Consider the following 17,602-nt stretch of genomic DNA (forward strand, 5'->3'; position numbering starts at 1 on the left):
GTTAGAAACGAGGCAAGCAGGGGAAAAAAAAAAAGATTGGGCTCCCCTGCATTAAGCAACCCAATAAGAACACACTGGGGAGGCCTCCACAGTCTGTTTTTGACAATCCTGTCAAGCACACTGTAGCCAGCTATATTATCGGATACAGTGTAACATCACGGTCCCCAATAAATGAATCAGAGACTAGTGAACGAAGACTCTTTTCAGATACATTGTTATACTACTGCCCTCAAGCAGGGGAACTAAACCTCACCCAATTAAGACAAAGCAACCGCTTGTCCCTATACAAACTGTTACATATGGCTACCCTATAGCATCATATAAACTGCCCGCGTTCTCATTGTCACGATTAACAATTAACTATTATATTTTGGGGCTCTCGATTGAGCATACAAGTTGAGCAAAATAAACTGACATTTATTTCCTTAATAGACAAACACACGACAACCTTAGAATATACTTGACAAAACACTTACTGAGGGAGAGAATGGGATAAAATGTCCAGCAAGGAAACAAAGCACCGGAATATTGTCATTTAAAATGCAGTCCTGTTGCAAGGGCACAAATTGCCAACCCAATATTTCCTGGAATGATGCAAAGTTCTCTCTGGTCCGTTGGGGTTCGTTAGACAACCCGCAGCACTATGAATTCCTGAAGCAGAGTTATGTCCTTGGTTCCATTGTAATTAACTCATTGCGTTCTGGAATCGATGCTGCTCTTATCCAATTGTAGAAGCGAGTTGGAATTCGTCACATCATACAGAAAGAAAGAAAGAAACACACCGGGGATAGCTTGGGGAGCATGTATATAGGGTCTGATACCATATCTCCAACGTACCTGCCCAGTCCCCTTCGTGGGAACCTTTTAACCCACCAATCCCCTTTTTGCCCACAGTTTGCAGAGTGGACACTACAGGGATTTCCGACTGTTACAGCGCCTGTGTCACCTGACACTCTGGCTGCTTACCATATGTGTTCTCCCCTTTTTACCTGGCGTCTCCCAGGCTAGGAGTTGCCCTCAAAGTGTGAACTAGCCCAGGATATCCCATTCAACAAACATCCCAGCTAATTCACACTTTGTTGCTCTAAGGGCTTTCAACTTCAAACTTCCCCAGACCCATAGGCACGGCCTCAACAGGGGGTCTCTGAAGTTTGAGAAGAAAGTGTCCCCAGCTCATATGTGTAAAAACATTTGGTCACTGGCTGCATTACAAAGGCAAGTAGAAAAAATGTATCCTGCCTGTCCTTTTAAAATTGCAGCCCAAAATACACTTTATTAAAAATATGCTTCTCTTGGAGGCGGCAATGTTAGGCTATGGGATTCCCACGCCAATTGACTTGCAGTTAGTCGGGTTCCTACGCCAATTGCCTGCTGCCTTTCAAGTTACGCTTCTAACCGGGACTGGATACATTGTATCTGGTAACCACTTGAGTTTGAAACCGCAACCGTTTGATTCAATTGACCTCACGGTTATGAGTTCAAGCATCAGTAATGGATACCTATGCTTCCCAATGGATCAAAGAGACCGCGCCACGCGTCACCAAGTAACTGGAGGCTCGGCTCTCTCAGCCCCATCTTGTGCCTAAAAAACGGTAATGCAAGCATAAAATCACATACAGCATTGCAGGCAATTGCACTCCTGCAAAATGGGGACAGCAACGCATAGAGAAAAAATAATACATGGGTAATGCACATAAAATTAACCCCTTCATTCCCCAATGCGAATTAGGGTTAACCAGCCGAGCTTATTGCCTTTATTCATGCGCTGATTAACCCTATTTTCGCTACACACATATACAGCTAGCGGATTACATATTGTATATCATCAAACCGCAATTGTCACTGCCCGTGGGTTATGGGAATTACCCCTTTTATTTATTGTTGACATACTAATAAAAGTTATTTTTTTTTTTTCCACTTCAAATTTTCTTTATTGGGGTCACAAATTCTGACACTATATCACATCCCATTGTATTACAACTCCCCAATAATATTTTTATCGCAAACATGCGGTTATCATAACTTCTCCAGTATGAAACAGGGACAGTACATACAGGACAAACAAGACAAACCAGACAACGGACAGGGGAGGGGGGCGGAGGGGGAGGATATATCTCTTTTTGTCCTATTGCCTCAATCTCTAGTTTGTCGCATTAACTCTATAGAATTGGCGCATTGGGTTACTACCCAGGGGGCTGTCACCTACCTGTTCGTCACTATTTGTCGTCTGGTCTCTGACCTCTAGAGGAGAACGCGTCCGCAACTATTATAGCAGGATTGCGGCGGCATCCACCCCAGGGATGTCTGTCTGTGCCAGCCAAGGTGACCAGACCTTTAGAAAGTTTGTGCCGGTGTCATTAACCAAACTCGTTAATTGTTCCATCCGGCAAACGTGCCAAATCCGATTTCGAATCTTGGGGATAGCTGTGATTACTGGCTGCTTCCATAATGCTGCAATCTCGCATCTAGTGGCTATTGCAAAATGCGCGATTAATTTATGCGTCGCATTTGGCATACCCTGGATCCGTCTGCCCAGCAGGAACAACCACGGGTCCAGGGGGATCTCCCAACCGAGAATCCGCTGTAACCAATCTCTAATCTGTTCCCAAATCGGGACCACTTTTGTGCAGGACCACAGCATGTGTTGCAGGTCGGCCGCCTCCCCGCACTGTTTTGGGCAGAGCGGGGAGTAGCCCTTAACAAATTTAACTAGTCTAGTTGGGGTGTAGTACCACCGCAACAGGACCTTATACGCGTTCTCCTTTAGTGTGGTACAGATGGAGCTTTTAGCTGCTGCTTGTGTGATCTGCTCCCATTCCTCGTCCTCTTATGTCTCCCCTAAGTCTGTCTCCCACTGACGAATGTAGTGCAACCGGGTCTCGCTTGTCGTTTTCGGACAGACCACTTCCCTGTACATCCTAGATGTGAGTCCCCTTGTGTCCGTGTCTCTGGAACACAGCTGCTCAAAATTAGTGCGTTTTGGTCTAATTGGGGTTTTGTTGTAGAAATCCCTGATCTGGAGGTACCTAAAAAATTCTGTATTTGGGATATTCTTTGCGGATTTAATTTGCTCAAATGATTGTATATGTATCCTGCCCTCCAGATCATTAAGTCGGGTAATGCCCGCTTGTATCCAATACTTCATGTTTTTACTATTCAGGCCCGGAGCGAAATCTGGGTTGCCGATGATTGGCGTCATGAGTGATGCCTTTGTGGTTAAATTACAACTAAATTTAGTGGCCTCCCACACTCGAATAGAGTTGGCAATGGTCTGTAGCGGTGTGCCGATCTGACGCGCCCTTCCCTTGGGCAGCCAGATCAGCTTCTGGATATCAATTGGTGCACAACACTTTTTCTCCAACTCTACCCATCTCCTAAGGCTTGGGTCTGTGTGCCATTGAAGAATTTGGGCCAATTGGGCCGCTTTGTAGTAAGCGAACAAACATGGTACCGCTAGCCCTCCTCTGGACGTGGGTCTCGTCAGTATACCCTTAGCAATCCTTGGGTTTTTCTTATTGGAAATGAATTTCATAATTGCTGACTGAAGGGAGAGGATGTCAGAATGAACCAATGGTATAGGTAGGCTCTGGAAAAGATATAACATCCTTGGAAGGAGATTCATCTTCACGCAGTGTATCCTTCCAATCCATGAGATGCCCCCTTTTGCCCATACTCTAAGATCCTCCCTCAGCGCCTTTATTAACCTGGGAAAATTTGCTTTATATAAGGTTTTGTAGTCCCGTGTAAGATATACCCCTAAATATTTGATAGCGGAGGGTTGCCATTTGAAATTAAAGTTGAGATCAATCAGTTTTGAGTCTGGACGCGGAGAAAGCCTTTGACAGAATAGACTGGCCCTACTTAACGGAAACGCTGGGGGCGTTTGGCTTTAGGGGACGCCTCCTGCGGGCCATCATGGCGCTGTATGAGGGCCCTACAGCGAAGGTGAGGCACCAGGGTTTTCCCTCTGAGCAATTCCACATAAAAAGTGGAACGAGACAGGGATGCCCACTCTCGCCGCTGCTGTTCGCCCTCTGTATAGAGCCCTTGGCAGCGCACATACGTAATAGCTCTGACATAACGGGAATCTCAGATGGAGAGCAAGAGTATAAGGCCGCTCTGTATGCGGATGATGTTATCTTAACATTATCTAAACCGCTCACGTCCCTTCCTAATGTATTTGAAATTCTGAGCAAATTTAACCATATTTCTGGCTTTAAGATTAATCAGTCTAAATCAGAAGCCCTCAATATAAATCTTCCCAAAGAAGTTGAAAAACTGAATAAAAGTTATTTTAACCATTATCAGATCTCCAGACCATCTGCTTTGGGGCTTATTTCACGACAAGACTATTTTACTACAATGCGTAATACAATCATACACACATTTGTATGGATTTGAGGGCATGCAATTTGGGGCCTTTCTGACCCACTGTCTCCATCTGGACAGTGGACTCTGAACGCTGTTCTACTTAATATACTCGCCTGGTTAGGAAATATGAACGTACAACTTCTATTTTTGCATGAGAAACATATCAGATTATACATAGAAATCCTGTTTTTTATATTATTTGGTTTGTATAATTACAACATTTACAAATATCTATTTGTTATTCTTGCAAAGTGCAATCAGATTCAGGATATGCAGATTTAGCCACATCCCCTGATACTCTGCAGAATCCCCTAAAGAATGCCTTTTAGGGTACATTTAAAAACTTTACGTTTATTATAGTGTCAGGACAGCCATATCTAAAGTTCCCCACCCTTTCAAAACCAGATGTCCTTATCTCTAGATACCATCAGTCTTATAAACCTAAGGCCTGGTCAGGGGTTTAACAGGCAATAAAAACAATTATTGTATTTTTAAGACAATTTGTGCCATATTGATTAAAATACTTAATAATTTCTGCCATATTTATTACAACTCCCATAACTGCAAAATAACCAGATATCCCCTCCATGTAAATTTCAGAACCATCAAAATATATACAATACTCACTTAACAAGTGCGGATCCATGCTGGTAGTGGGCAGTGCTCCTCTGTCCATGCAGGTAGTGGGCAGTGCTCCTCTGTCCATGCAGGTAGTGGGCAGTGCTCCTCTATCCATGCAGGTAGTGGGCAGTGCTCCTCTAGCCATGCAGGTAGTGGGCAGTGCTCCTCTAGCCATGCAGGTAGTGGGCAGTGCTCCTCTGTCCATGCAGGTAGTGGGCAGTGCTGCTCTGAAGGTGCTGAGATATAACGTTCCTTGAGTTATGTGTGTTGGATACCAGCTGTGTCTGTATGAAAGAGAAGAAACGTAATTAGTAGAATCTTTTTTTCTTGGAAAAATATAAAGCATTTTGTATAAGCTTTAAACCTAAGATTATTAACACAAAACAACCCCAAAAAGAGTCAGAGAAGACAGGGACACCAAAACGCACATCTGGTCCATCCTCAAACAGAAACTAATTTCAAACACTTAATGGTTCAGGATTATGTTATAACACAACCATCTAATATACAAAACCACAGTAAAGTCAGATCAAGAGCTAATCGAATAGCAACGCCCTCTTAGTGCAACATAGTAACAAACAGTACAGTTCTATAGTGTGAACAAAAAAAGCATGTGGCGGTCATCTATCGCCCACCTACCTCTACTCATCCCCCTTCAGCCTTTCTCTCTCACTTTGAATCCTGGCTCTCTTTCTCTCCTCAGACTCCCCTGTTCTTCTCTTGGGGGACTTCAATTGCCACATTGATGACCCCTCTCTCCCTTGGGCTTCCCGCTTTTCTCTAACCTCTTCTTTTGGCCTTCAACAGTGGACTGCAGCCAGCACCCACAAGGATGGCCACTACTTAGACCTGGTTTTCACTAAAAACTCCTCTCTCCGATTTCTCCATTTCCCCTTTTTCTTTCTCTGACCATGACCTCATCTCATTCTCTCTATCTCGCTTCTCCCCCTCCATCTACCCCCGTTTCTGCAGAAACCTGCGCCCTATTCACTTACCTGACTTTGAGTCCACTTTACATTCCTCCCTCTCCTCTCTCAGCTCTGCTAGAGACCCTGACAACCTGGTCAGGAACTACAACTCTGCCTTGTCCTCCTCTCTTGAGCTACATGCCCCGCTTTCTCTCTGCCGCCCTCGCCCTTCTAACCCTAGATACCATTACGCAAAAACAGCAAGCTTGACCCTACCTGTCTTTCTAACTATCGACCTGTCTCCCTCCTGCCTTTTGCCTCTAAACTCCTTGAACGTCTTGTATTCTCTCGCTTGTTCCATTTTCTCAACACCTATTCTCTCCTAGACCCTCTACAATCTGGCTTCCGCACTGCTCACTCCACGGAAACAGCCCTCGCTAAAATAACTGACAACCTCCATGCTGCCAAAGACAGAGGTCATTACACTCTGCTCATATTACTCGACCTCTCTGCAGCATTTGACACCGTGGACCACCCTCTTCTCCTTCACATTCTCTATACTCTTGGTATTCGGAACAAAGCTCTATCCTGGATCTCATCCTACCTCTCCCACCGTACTTTCAGTGTCTCTTCTGCTAACACCTCTATTGATCTCTCTGTGGGGGTACCCCAGGGCTCTGTCCTGGGACCTCTTCTCTTTTCTCTGTACACACTCTCTCTAGGGGACCTAATAACATCTTTTGGGTTTAATTATCACCTCTTTGCTGACGACACACAAATATACTTTTCAACACCCGACCTTCCACCTGATGTACAAACCAAAGTTTCTGAATGTCTCTCTGCTATATCATCCTGGATGGCCCTCCGTCGCCTTAAACTCAACATGGCTAAAACAGAGCTCCTCATACTTCCTTCCAAACCTGGCCCTACTACCTCCTTCCACATTACTGTTGGAACTACGATCATTCACCCAGTAGCACAAGCACGCTGCCTAGGGGTCACACTCGACTCCTCTCTCACATTCGCCCCTCACATTCAAAACATTTCTAAAACCTGTCGCTTTTTCCTCCGCAATATAACAAAGATACACCCTTTCCTCTGTTGCTCGACTGCTAAAACTCTGACTCAGGCCCTCACTCTCTCCCGTCTTGATTACTGTAACCTCCTGCTGTCCGGCCTTCCTGCCTCTCACCTGTCTCCCCTACAATCTATCCAAAACGCTGCTACCAGAATCACTGTACTCTTTCCTAGATCTGTCTCAGCATCTCCCCTCATGAAATCCCTCTCTTGGCTTCCGATCAAATCCCGCATCTCACACTCCATTCTTCTCCTCACTTTTAAAGCTTTACAGTCTTCTGCTCCTCCTTACATCTCAGCCCTAATTTCTCGTTATGCACCATCCAGACTCTTGCGTTCTTCTCAAGGATGTCTTCTTTCTACCCCCTTTGTATCTAAAGCTCTCTCCCGCCTTAAACCCTTTTCACCGACTGCCCCACATCTCTGGAATGCCCTTCCCCTGTGTACCCGACTAGTACCCTCTCTATCCACCTTTAAGACCCACCTTAAGACACACTTGGTAAAGAAGCATATGAATAACACTGTGGATATTCTGAACACATGATACATTAAGCTTGGCCCCCTGCAGACGCACTTACCAGAACTCCCTCCTACTGTCTCTGTACGTTCTCCCTACCTACCAATTAGACTGTAAGCTCCTCGGGGCAGGGACTCCTCTTCCTTAATGTTACTTTTATGTCTCAAGCACTTATTCCCATGCTCTGTTTGATTACCACATGTATTACTACTGTGAAGCGTTATGTACATTAATGGCGCTATATAAATAAAGACATACAATGCAATACAATAAATCTGGTGCTCCCGTTTGGCATTATAGAGACTTTGATAAATACTCCTGATACTCGGTCAGGTACAGCAGTTCTGCTCCATACGGAAATGGAGAGAAGTGGGTAATGCAGAGCAAACAGTGCAGTAGCTTCCACTCACCCGATTCAACTTCTCACCATATTAAATAGGGGGGTTTGATCCGTCCCACTGTGACGGCAGGGGTAGCCGGCCTTCATAATAAAGGTGAAGCCTGACTGGCTGCCCCTAAAAAACGTGTGTAAGGAGCTGAGTGTCAGCTCTTGGGTCCAGTAATGTAATGTGTTTCCTTCTACATATGGTCCTATTGAAATGTCTCCTGTAGGCTTATAAGCTAGGAATGCCATGTGTGATTAGGGTCCCCCAAAGGAAATAGCTGCAGGATCGTGACTTTGGGAACAGATGTTTAAGGGTGGAAGTTTGGGGGCAAATAGAATTAAAATCTGTGTAAATTGTTGCTGACCGGAGATACCCGTACTACTGATATTTTACCCGCAAATAATATAGGATTTGCGGGTACGCGTCTGTACATTAAGACGCCGTGTGTTATGGAAGTGTAATGTAAGTCTATGGAAAATCTGTGCCCCGCCAGCAAGCAATGCAATTGGGTTTTAAAACACAGTGCAGGAGCCTGTTTTAAACCCCAATTACAGAGTCCAAGTTCTAGGGACCATGTTTTAGGGAGCAAGTTTTCGACTCCACGTTCCCATTGTTAAAGTATGGGTATCTATTACTGTCACGGGAGACCAGGTATATACACCTGTATACTGGGATCATTCACTGAGCAAAACAAAATAGTAAAACAAATAGTCATTTATTCCATAGAAACAGACGTACACACAGTGAATTACAAAATACAGGAGAACACACACTTACTGGGGGTCTGGGGTGAAAACTAGACTTTCTTAGGTGAAATAGAACAGAAAACAAAGTCTTTAGGTTGACTGGGACTTAGGGCTCCATGCAGTAAGCGTTTTTTTTTTTTTAATGTCCATTTAATTCCCCTGTATTTATGTATATCCCTATGGAGATACATACACACAGGCATACTACATGATTGTTTTGCAAATGTTTCTCTAAGTTCTTTTCATGTTTTTAAAATGTATTTTGCATCTTTATTTAGAAATTGTTGTGTGTAATGTTATTTTTATTTAGTTACATTTAATTTTTCAGGGTCTTTGCAATCTTTTATGTCAGGGGCTTGCTTTTTAATATTGGCTTATTTTTGGTAGTTAGATTTTGTAAGATGGTGGTTAGTTTGAAGTTTACATTTTTTCACAATGGTTTGGTTTTAGGAATTGAATACGGAATTGTGTAATTGATTTTGATTTGATTGTAATTGATTTTTGATGGTAATTTTTTTTAATGTTTACTTGCTTACTTTTTATTTGATTGTTTGGGTGGCATTGTATATTGTTGGTAATTGTTTATTTTAATTTTGACCTTTGATTTGGCATAGTGTTAAATGATGCACAGATTAATTGCATCATGTGCTCATTAAAATGCAATTGTTTGAATGCCATTTGGTATATATTTATTTGTCTAGGTGCTGTTTTGTTGGAAGATATGAGATAATTTATTTTGCAATGTCCTGATATTATTTTCAGATGCAATGAGCTGGTTTAATTTTCACATGCAATGTGCTGTTTTTGAGATTCAGATTTCATGTTTTTATTTCTGCATATTTGGGTAATTTGTATATTGGTTATATATATATTATACCCACTGTACAAATGAATGGGTGCCGGGTGGGTTAACCCCTTAATTACTTTTGTGGTTATTAACTGCTAAGGTAATTAAGGGGTTAACTGGCATTTGAAAGTATTTGCAATGTATTTTTTTGCCAACGGAAGCCGTTTGATGACCGGACGCCATTACAATGCCAGGGGGTAAGTAGAACTCAATTTATTTACTTTATTGATGCTGTTTTATGTGTTTAATAATGGGCAAATAATCTATTATCCATATCTGGATAATAGTAATTTTGCACATTACTGTATGTGTTGGGGAGGGAGGGGGGGTATTTATTTAAATTTATATGACAGGTTTATTTTTACATACAGGGTTGGTTCCTTAGGTCTGCGGGACCTCTGAAGACCACCTGAGGGCCCACGGGTACAAGGCTGCGGACTCACGGGGGACACCTGCGGGGAAGAACCGGGGGCCCAACAACTGCTGTGGGGAATAGTGGGGAAACTACTTGAAGGTTTAATACGGGATAATATTCAGGAATACCTAATGGAAAACAAAATTATTAGTAATTGTCAGCATGGATTTATGAAGGAGAGATCATGCCAAACTAACTTTATTTGTTTCTTTGAGGAGGTGTGACAGGGTGAATGAACGTCACCAGCCATATGCCTGGAAAACCTATGTTTAGGCTTGCAGTGCAGCAGTGACGAGGTTAAGTTGAGAAGGGTTGCTTAATTAGTCTGACCCCAGCTGCATAATCAAGGTGTTGAAACCCCAGGCTGTACACACATGCAGGAAAGCTGGTGAGGAGACAGGACTGACAGTGCTGAAGAGATTACTGCTGTAAGGTCTGTGGTGCAAAGTACATGTGTGATGTAACATGCCCATTGGATAGCTGTGTAACAGTTTTGATTGCCAATACTTTGAAAGTTTTGAGCGCTAGAATATGCAAATATGCGTGATGACGTCACACGTGACGCTCCGCAATTTAAAATTTAATGCGGTGGGTTATCTAAGTAAGGGAAACAGTGCAGGATGTTAGATTATCCCCTGAGGAAGACTATTAAGTAGAAACGCACGTTGTGTGAGTCGTGGACTACAGAGTGGCACTTTGCTGGTGACATTCAGAGTGGACTACACTAATCGGCCCAGTGTATGCTGTGACGGCCGCGGAGCAGATGCTGTTGTTGTGAAGAAAATTGTCTGTCCATATGACCCAGGGTGGTCTGAATGCTCACCACAAAGACACTTATGTAAGAGGAATATTTTCTGTTTTTAATATTAAAAGCAATATTATAATATTTTGCTTTTTCTCCTTTGTATGTGGATTTCCCTTCCTTTCCTATGGAACATTACTGGTGTTGATCCGGAGTACCTATCTGGAAATTAAAGTTGGTAACTTCTATCACAACGCCCTATTATCACGTTGTACACGTGAGTGCAAACTTTATAGAGCTTTCAAAACTGATTACATCTGTTGTAGTTGACAATATTGCACTATTTGGTGTCTTCATTTCTTTTTTCCATGTCCTGATGAGATTTGAGCACCTGTTTTCTTCCCAGATCCCCATCTGGCAGACTTGGAGGCACCAGATTGTTAGAGTGGGGCTAAGGAAATGGTTCTCTGACTAGAGGAAGGCCAACCCCCTGTGGGCAGGTACTATCTTGCTTCCCACGTGAGTTGGCAAAAGGTAATTGGACCCAGGTAATTGTTCTCCAATGCCTGAGTACCAATGTTAGGGAGAGAGCCCAAACCACATATAAACGATTGTAAGCTCTATGCCCATTGTCTTTCGTGTCTTCATTCTTATACCTGATGCCTGATGAACTGCTAACCTGAATCCTGGTTATTTCATGGTCCCCTTACTAAGTAAGTGTATATATTCCGTTTGTTATTTGTCCAACATTGTGTCCACCTGTCTTTTAAGGAATAAAATCTCTTTATTATATCACAGTCGTATTCAATTCAACCCAGTTATTTGGTGTATATTATAACCCTGTAACCTACCGTGACAGTGTCTAATCTAATGGCGGCATTAAATGTCCCGCGGACCAATAGGAAACAAGGACGTCATACGGTGCAGCTTCCAATTGCACCGCATAATCGTGGGCAATAAACTCAGCAGAGATACCGGCACCCGCTACGAATGGGGAATGGGATGTTTTAGTGCGACCATCTCACCGCTATCAGCCGCAGGGGACAGCTAGCCGCCCGTCGTTTCACCACGAAGTTAAGTTAGGCTGCGCTTATAGTGCCGGCGACTTCGCCTAAAAACAAAAGCCTTGCCGTCGCCACGTTCGCTTAAGTAAGCACGACGCGACTGAGCGACAGCAGCAACGCGAATTCTTGAAGCCGATAAAATTTGATTTTTTCAGAGGCTGTCGCCACGTGACAACCTCTGAACCATTCAATGGCCAGGTCACCCGTTGCGCAGCGCTCCAGAGCGTAGCTAAGCGGAGCGCCTTGCGCAGCGCTCCAGAGCGTAGCTAAGCGGAGCGCCTTGCGCAGCGCTCCAGAGCGTAGCTAAGCGGAGCGCCTTGCGCAGCGCTCCAGAGCGTAGCTAAGCGGAGCGCCTTGCGCAGCGCTCCAGAGCGTAGCTAAGCGGAGCGCCTTGCGCAGCGCTCCAGAGCGTAGCTAAGCGGAGCGCCTTGCGCAGCGCTCCAGAGCGTAGCTAAGCGGAGCGCCTTGCGCAGCGCTCCAGAGCGTAGCTAAGCGGAGCGCGTTAGGCTGCGGTCCCAGTCACTGCCACAGCGTGTGCTGTGCGTGTAAGCACCGCCCCTCAATGGGGAAGGGCCCAGTACGCACCTTCACGCTTAAGGTGCAGCCGCGCCGTGCTGCAAGATTTTTTAAACTCAATGAAATTGAGTTTAAAACTTGCGACGGAGGCGTGGCCACGCCCCCACCGGCGGTTCACCCAATGAGGGCGAACCTGACGCGTAACGGGATGGCCACGCCCCCTCCCGTCGCAAGCTCCCTTTCTCCCCTCAGGCCTCGTTCAGGGTGCAGGCTTCGGAGGGAGGGCGTGCTGCCGTGCGTGCTGCCGTGGGACACAAAGTATTCAATTTGAATACTGGTTGTCAGGGTGGCAGCTGCCCTGTCTCCGAAGCCAGGAAAAATCGTTTTTTGAGCTGCAGCAGCGTCACTGGGACCTCGGCAGCCAATGAAAATCATTCTTAAGAATGATTTCATGACTGCCACTTGGATCCCTAAGCTGCCGTGAGTAGCCCCGCCCCCTCCTCAACTCCTGAAACAGTCTGCTGGGGATAAACACTAATCGCCCAGCAAACTGCCGCCCTCCCCTGCAGCTGGCACCCTGAACGAGGCCTCAGACCGCGGTTAGCGCTGTGCACGCGCACCCCACCCCGACGGGCGCGCGTTTCAGTTATGACTGGGACCGCAGCCTTATTATGCAGCGTTCCAGAGCGTAGCTAAGCAGAGCGCATTATTACGCAGCGCTTCAGATCGTAGCTAAGCAGAGCGTGTTACGCAGCTCTCCAGAGAAGGAACACATGGGGGTAGGAGGAGCAGGGCCGAAGTCACACATGGGGCAGTTGGTATTGTGGGGTGATTGTCCCTATCTTGATCCCCAGCCCGCAGCAGCATGTGAGCTCTCAACAGGGTGACACGCACCTTGCTTGGGTGCTTCTGCCTCTATGGTCTGTGTGCTGCAGTCGGACCTCTGGTTCACTTTCTATGTTTGAAATGGTCTGATTTCCAGGAAGTAGAGACACTGACTACATCCGGGTCACTGCTCTATGTCCTAATACTGCGCATGCTCACACTAAGAGGCTCATGGGAGTTGTAGTGTTTATAGACCAGTACAGATTGTGCTAGGGAAAGATAGTTACTTCTGCATGAAGATGTGTATACTCCTCTTATTTTCAGTAAAGCTGCTTCAGTTCCTCCCTTTTGGCCAATGTTGATAAGAAGGAGGTAACCTGGTTTTGTCTTGAAAATGCAGCTTGTCCTGATTTTATCATTTCAATTATTTTCCAAGTTCCAGCTGAGACAGTAACACCCCACACATAAAACATCCCTAACCCACACACAGAGCCCCCTCTGATCCCGCAAAGAGGCCCCCAGTCCCCCCCTGAGCTCCCCACACAGGCCCCCACAAAAAGACCCCCCCCCTGCTCCCCACAGTCCCCCTGCTCCCCACACAGGGGGAGAGGAGAGGCTGCGTGTGCGTGTGCGTGTGCGTGTGCGTGTGTGTGTGTGTGTGTGAGAGTGTGTGAGAGAGAGTGGGGGAACAGAACTGTAAACGGGGGGAATGGAGCTGTGAACGGGGGAGGGGGGGCAGAGTTGTGATGGGGCGGGGACACATTTTTGTGCAGGGGGGGGGCAAATTGCTGTGAACAGGGGAGAGAGGGAGAGGTGAATGGGGAGAGTGGAGAGAAAGAGGGGGAGCGGGAGAATTACATCCCGGGCAACGCCGGGTGTATCAGCTAGTTTTTTCTAAATTTCACTCCATGTGCACCAATTTGCAACATTTCATATTCTATTTCATAACAAAGTCTGGGGAGGGGTTTGGGAATTGAGCGCCCCCCCAGCATTTTTACGAAATAGAATATGAAATAGTGCAAATTAGTGCACACGTTGAGTGAAATGTAAAAAAAAAGACATAACTGTCAGATCTTAATATATAAATTCGAATGGTTAGTGCTAGATGTGGTGAATGTGATTGGTCCGTTGGTCTGCCCGCCCCCCCGCGACTCTCATTGGCCAAGAGGTATGCTCCACTGTGACACACTCATAGACACACACAGACATTGGTCCCTGTGTCCGCCCGCCCATAGTCAGCCTTCCACACGACTCTCATTGGCCAAAAGGTACAGTGACATCACTGACACACACCTACTTCACTGTCACACACTTGCACTGACACCATACCCCCAGGCAACCCCTGCGGAGTCCTTGGTAAATTTCATCCATCTCACACTGTCACCCCTGTCTACACACACACACACACACACACACACACACACACACACACACACACACACACACACACACACACAGTCACCCCTGTCTACACACACACACACACACACACACACAGTCACCCCTGTCTACACACACAGTCACTATCACCCCTGTCTACACACACAGTCACTGTCACCCCTGTCTACACACACACTCACACTGTCACCCCTGTCTACACACACACTCACACTGTCACCCCTGTCTACACACACACTCACACTGTCACCCCTGTCTACACACACACTCACTGTCATCCCACACCTGAGAGTCATGCTTCTTCATTTCATAAAAAACATTTTCATTTAATAAAACGGCCTTCTCCCTTAAGGTTACCAAAATCTAAGTCCGCCCAGTTAAAAAAATCCAAGTCCGGTCGGGCGGACCGCACACACGGTCAAAAATGCACCTCCGCAACGGCCGCCCGACGCTCCCTGTGCACATGGCCGCCCGCACTTTATGGCCTCCTTAACTTATGGCTGCCTGGACCGCACACACGGCCGGCCGACAGACACGACAACACTCCCCTGTAGCCACACGCCCGACCAACCCAACACTCCCTGTAGCCCTGCACTGTCCCTTAACTTCAGCTTAACTTGCTGCCTTAGAAATAACCTGTAGCTGCGCACATTCAACCGCCACCGCGGATGCTTCATTAACACGCCGCCATAGCCTGCACACACTCTGGCACACACTCCCTAATCACATTCACCAAAATCAACATAAAATAAATGGCGTGCGGCCCTACGCACTCTTAATTGCGATTACAAATTGGCCGCCCGTACCTTCACCTACGCACTCTTAATTTACTTTTATAAAATGGCCGCATAAGGTTACAACGCCCTTCTCCATTAAGGTAACCAAAATCCAACGGCCGCCCAACGGATTCTTCTCCCTTATTCCTTATGTTTAAAAAATTCACTTCCGCAACGGCCGCCCGACACTCCCTGTGCACATGGCCCGTACCTTCACCTACGCAGTCTTAATTTAATTTATAAAATGGCCGCATATGGTTACAACGGCCTTCTCCATTAAGATTAGCAAAATCCAAGTCCGCCCACTTACAACAATCCAAGTCCGCCCAGGCGGACCGCACACACGGCCGCCCAACGGATTATTCTCCCTTATGTTTACAAAATCCCTTATGTTTACAAAATTCACCTCCGCAACTGCCGGCCGACACTCACTCTGCACATGGGCGCACGCAATTTATGGCCTCCTTCACTTATGGCCGCATTCACATTAGAAAATGTCCGCCTTCACAACATGTGTCATTAAATATTGAAAAAACACAGAAGCGCACCAAGGGTTAAGGAAATGTATTAGACAATTGGTATAATAAAATGTAAAAACTTACACATCATATTAAAAATGTCCAGTAGCGGCCAGTACAAGAATGGTGGAGCCAGGAGGATGGGTAAGCGCAGGAGGTATTGCCTGATGTTAGCAGTTCAGTCCCGCACGCTAGGGCTGGCTTGCCCGGCAAGGCTCAGATCTTACTTCCGGGTTGCGGCTGTCGCAGGACCCGTATGGAGCTGCCCTCCGATCGCCTGTTTACTTCACATCTCACTCGAGCCGGTAAAACCAGCTCAAAGCTTCGTAAGAAGCTGGGACTTGTACAACCACACGTCTGGACACCAACAAGTGCTGTATAATCTCCGAAACGCGTTTCACATTATTCAGTGCTTCATCAGGCGGTATAGGGACACCTATGGGGGGGCCTTTTATGCAGACACTCCAATCCAATTACCCAATTAATTATTTAAATAACTAAATGTAAGCGTGGGATATAATATATATGCTCTGAGTATCTACCAAGCTAAAGGTGTATGTTTACTTAAGGAGGTGAAATAGTTACTAGTGTTTGTAGATATCTACAACACAAAGGTCCCATATAAAGATCAATTGAGAGGAGTGTTTAAATCCCATACTGCTAAAGGCTGTCCCTGTAGGTGTTGCATACATGCTTAATCATACATAAATAGTATCACTAAGCCACAATTAATACCATAATTAACAAAAAAAAAAATAAAAGATTAAAAGAATGTGTAGGGGGTTAAAGAACAAGTGGGGGGGGGGGGGGCGGAAGAAAAGGAAAATAAGGAGGGGTTGGACTGTGAGGGGGGGTGGAAGAAAAGGTGGGAAAAGGGAGGGGGGGGTTAGAAATATAGAGAAAATAGAAGTAGTGGGGGGGGGGGGGGAGGTGGAAAGAGGGGAGGGGAAGGAAAGAAAAAATGTGACGTGTCATTAACATTATCGAATGACACCCAGCCTACCTTACATTGACATAATAAAATGCCCACCTTCACAACATGTCCTAATTGGCAATTAAACATTTTCTCCCTTAATAACATTATTTCATTAAATGTTTTTCCTACATTTCAACATTCACGATCCTCTTTACATTTATACATTCACCCACACTACACAATATTCATTCACCCCTTCACGTTCACACAATTTCATAACAAACACTACACATTTATACCTTCATTCACCCAAATTCAACACACACATTACATTTCTACATTCACGCATCAACAACATACATTACCATCACCATAGCTCACCATCTCCGTCTGCGCTCCGCACGGCCATCTCTTTCTGCACTCCGCGGACGAATACCATTCTCCATCCCCTTACCCTCATGCACAACGTGCATGTCCCGCCACCGTACTACTTTATTCACACAAAAAATAAATTATTTTTTTATTTAAATTACCTCTTTATAAACACTATGTGACAATTTAAACCAATGTTACCCTATACTATATTTCAATACCCACCCTTCCTCTTTCACCCCCCACCCATCCTTCCTCTTTCACCCCCCACCCTTCCTCTTTCACCCCCCCACCACCCTTCCTCTTTCCTTCACTCGCCGCCCCCTCCCTGCCCTTCACGCGCCCCGCCCTCCCTGCCCTTCACGCGCCCCGCCCTCCCTGCCCTTCATGCGCCCCGCCCTCCCTGCCCTTCACGCGCCCCGCCCCTGCAATCCCGGGCAACGCCAGGTATATCAGCTAGTAATTTATAAATAACATACCTACAGTCCGCTGAATAATTACTCCATTGTTTGTGTTTCAACTTATTCCAAAACCCACCCTAACAATCCACCCCCATAACACCTACAGTACAGTAATGGGCAAAATCC

At 45.7% G+C, this 17,602-nt stretch overlaps 1 protein-coding gene across 5 annotated transcripts in view; it reads right to left on the bottom strand.

Moving 5' to 3' along the window:
- The window catches only part of LOC142472492 (uncharacterized), a 105,231-nt gene that overhangs the window by 61,797 nt on the left and 25,832 nt on the right, over nt 1-17,602 (bottom strand). For 2 of the 5 annotated variants that reach the window (XM_075579548.1, XM_075579546.1), the window contains exon 2: nt 4,999-5,276. In XM_075579548.1, the coding sequence (XP_075435663.1) occupies nt 4,999-5,197 (199 nt within the window). In that variant the 5' untranslated portion in view covers nt 5,198-5,276. Of the gene's footprint in view, nt 1-4,998; nt 5,277-11,481; nt 11,888-13,104; nt 13,195-15,811; nt 15,934-17,602 lie in introns of those variants that run through there. The other 3 variants (XM_075579549.1, XM_075579547.1, XM_075579550.1) reach the window with 3 other exon arrangements.

The sequence above is a fragment of the Ascaphus truei genome, chromosome 22 (genome assembly GCF_040206685.1).
Source record: "Ascaphus truei isolate aAscTru1 chromosome 22, aAscTru1.hap1, whole genome shotgun sequence".
Lineage (NCBI taxonomy): Eukaryota > Metazoa > Chordata > Amphibia > Anura > Ascaphidae > Ascaphus > Ascaphus truei.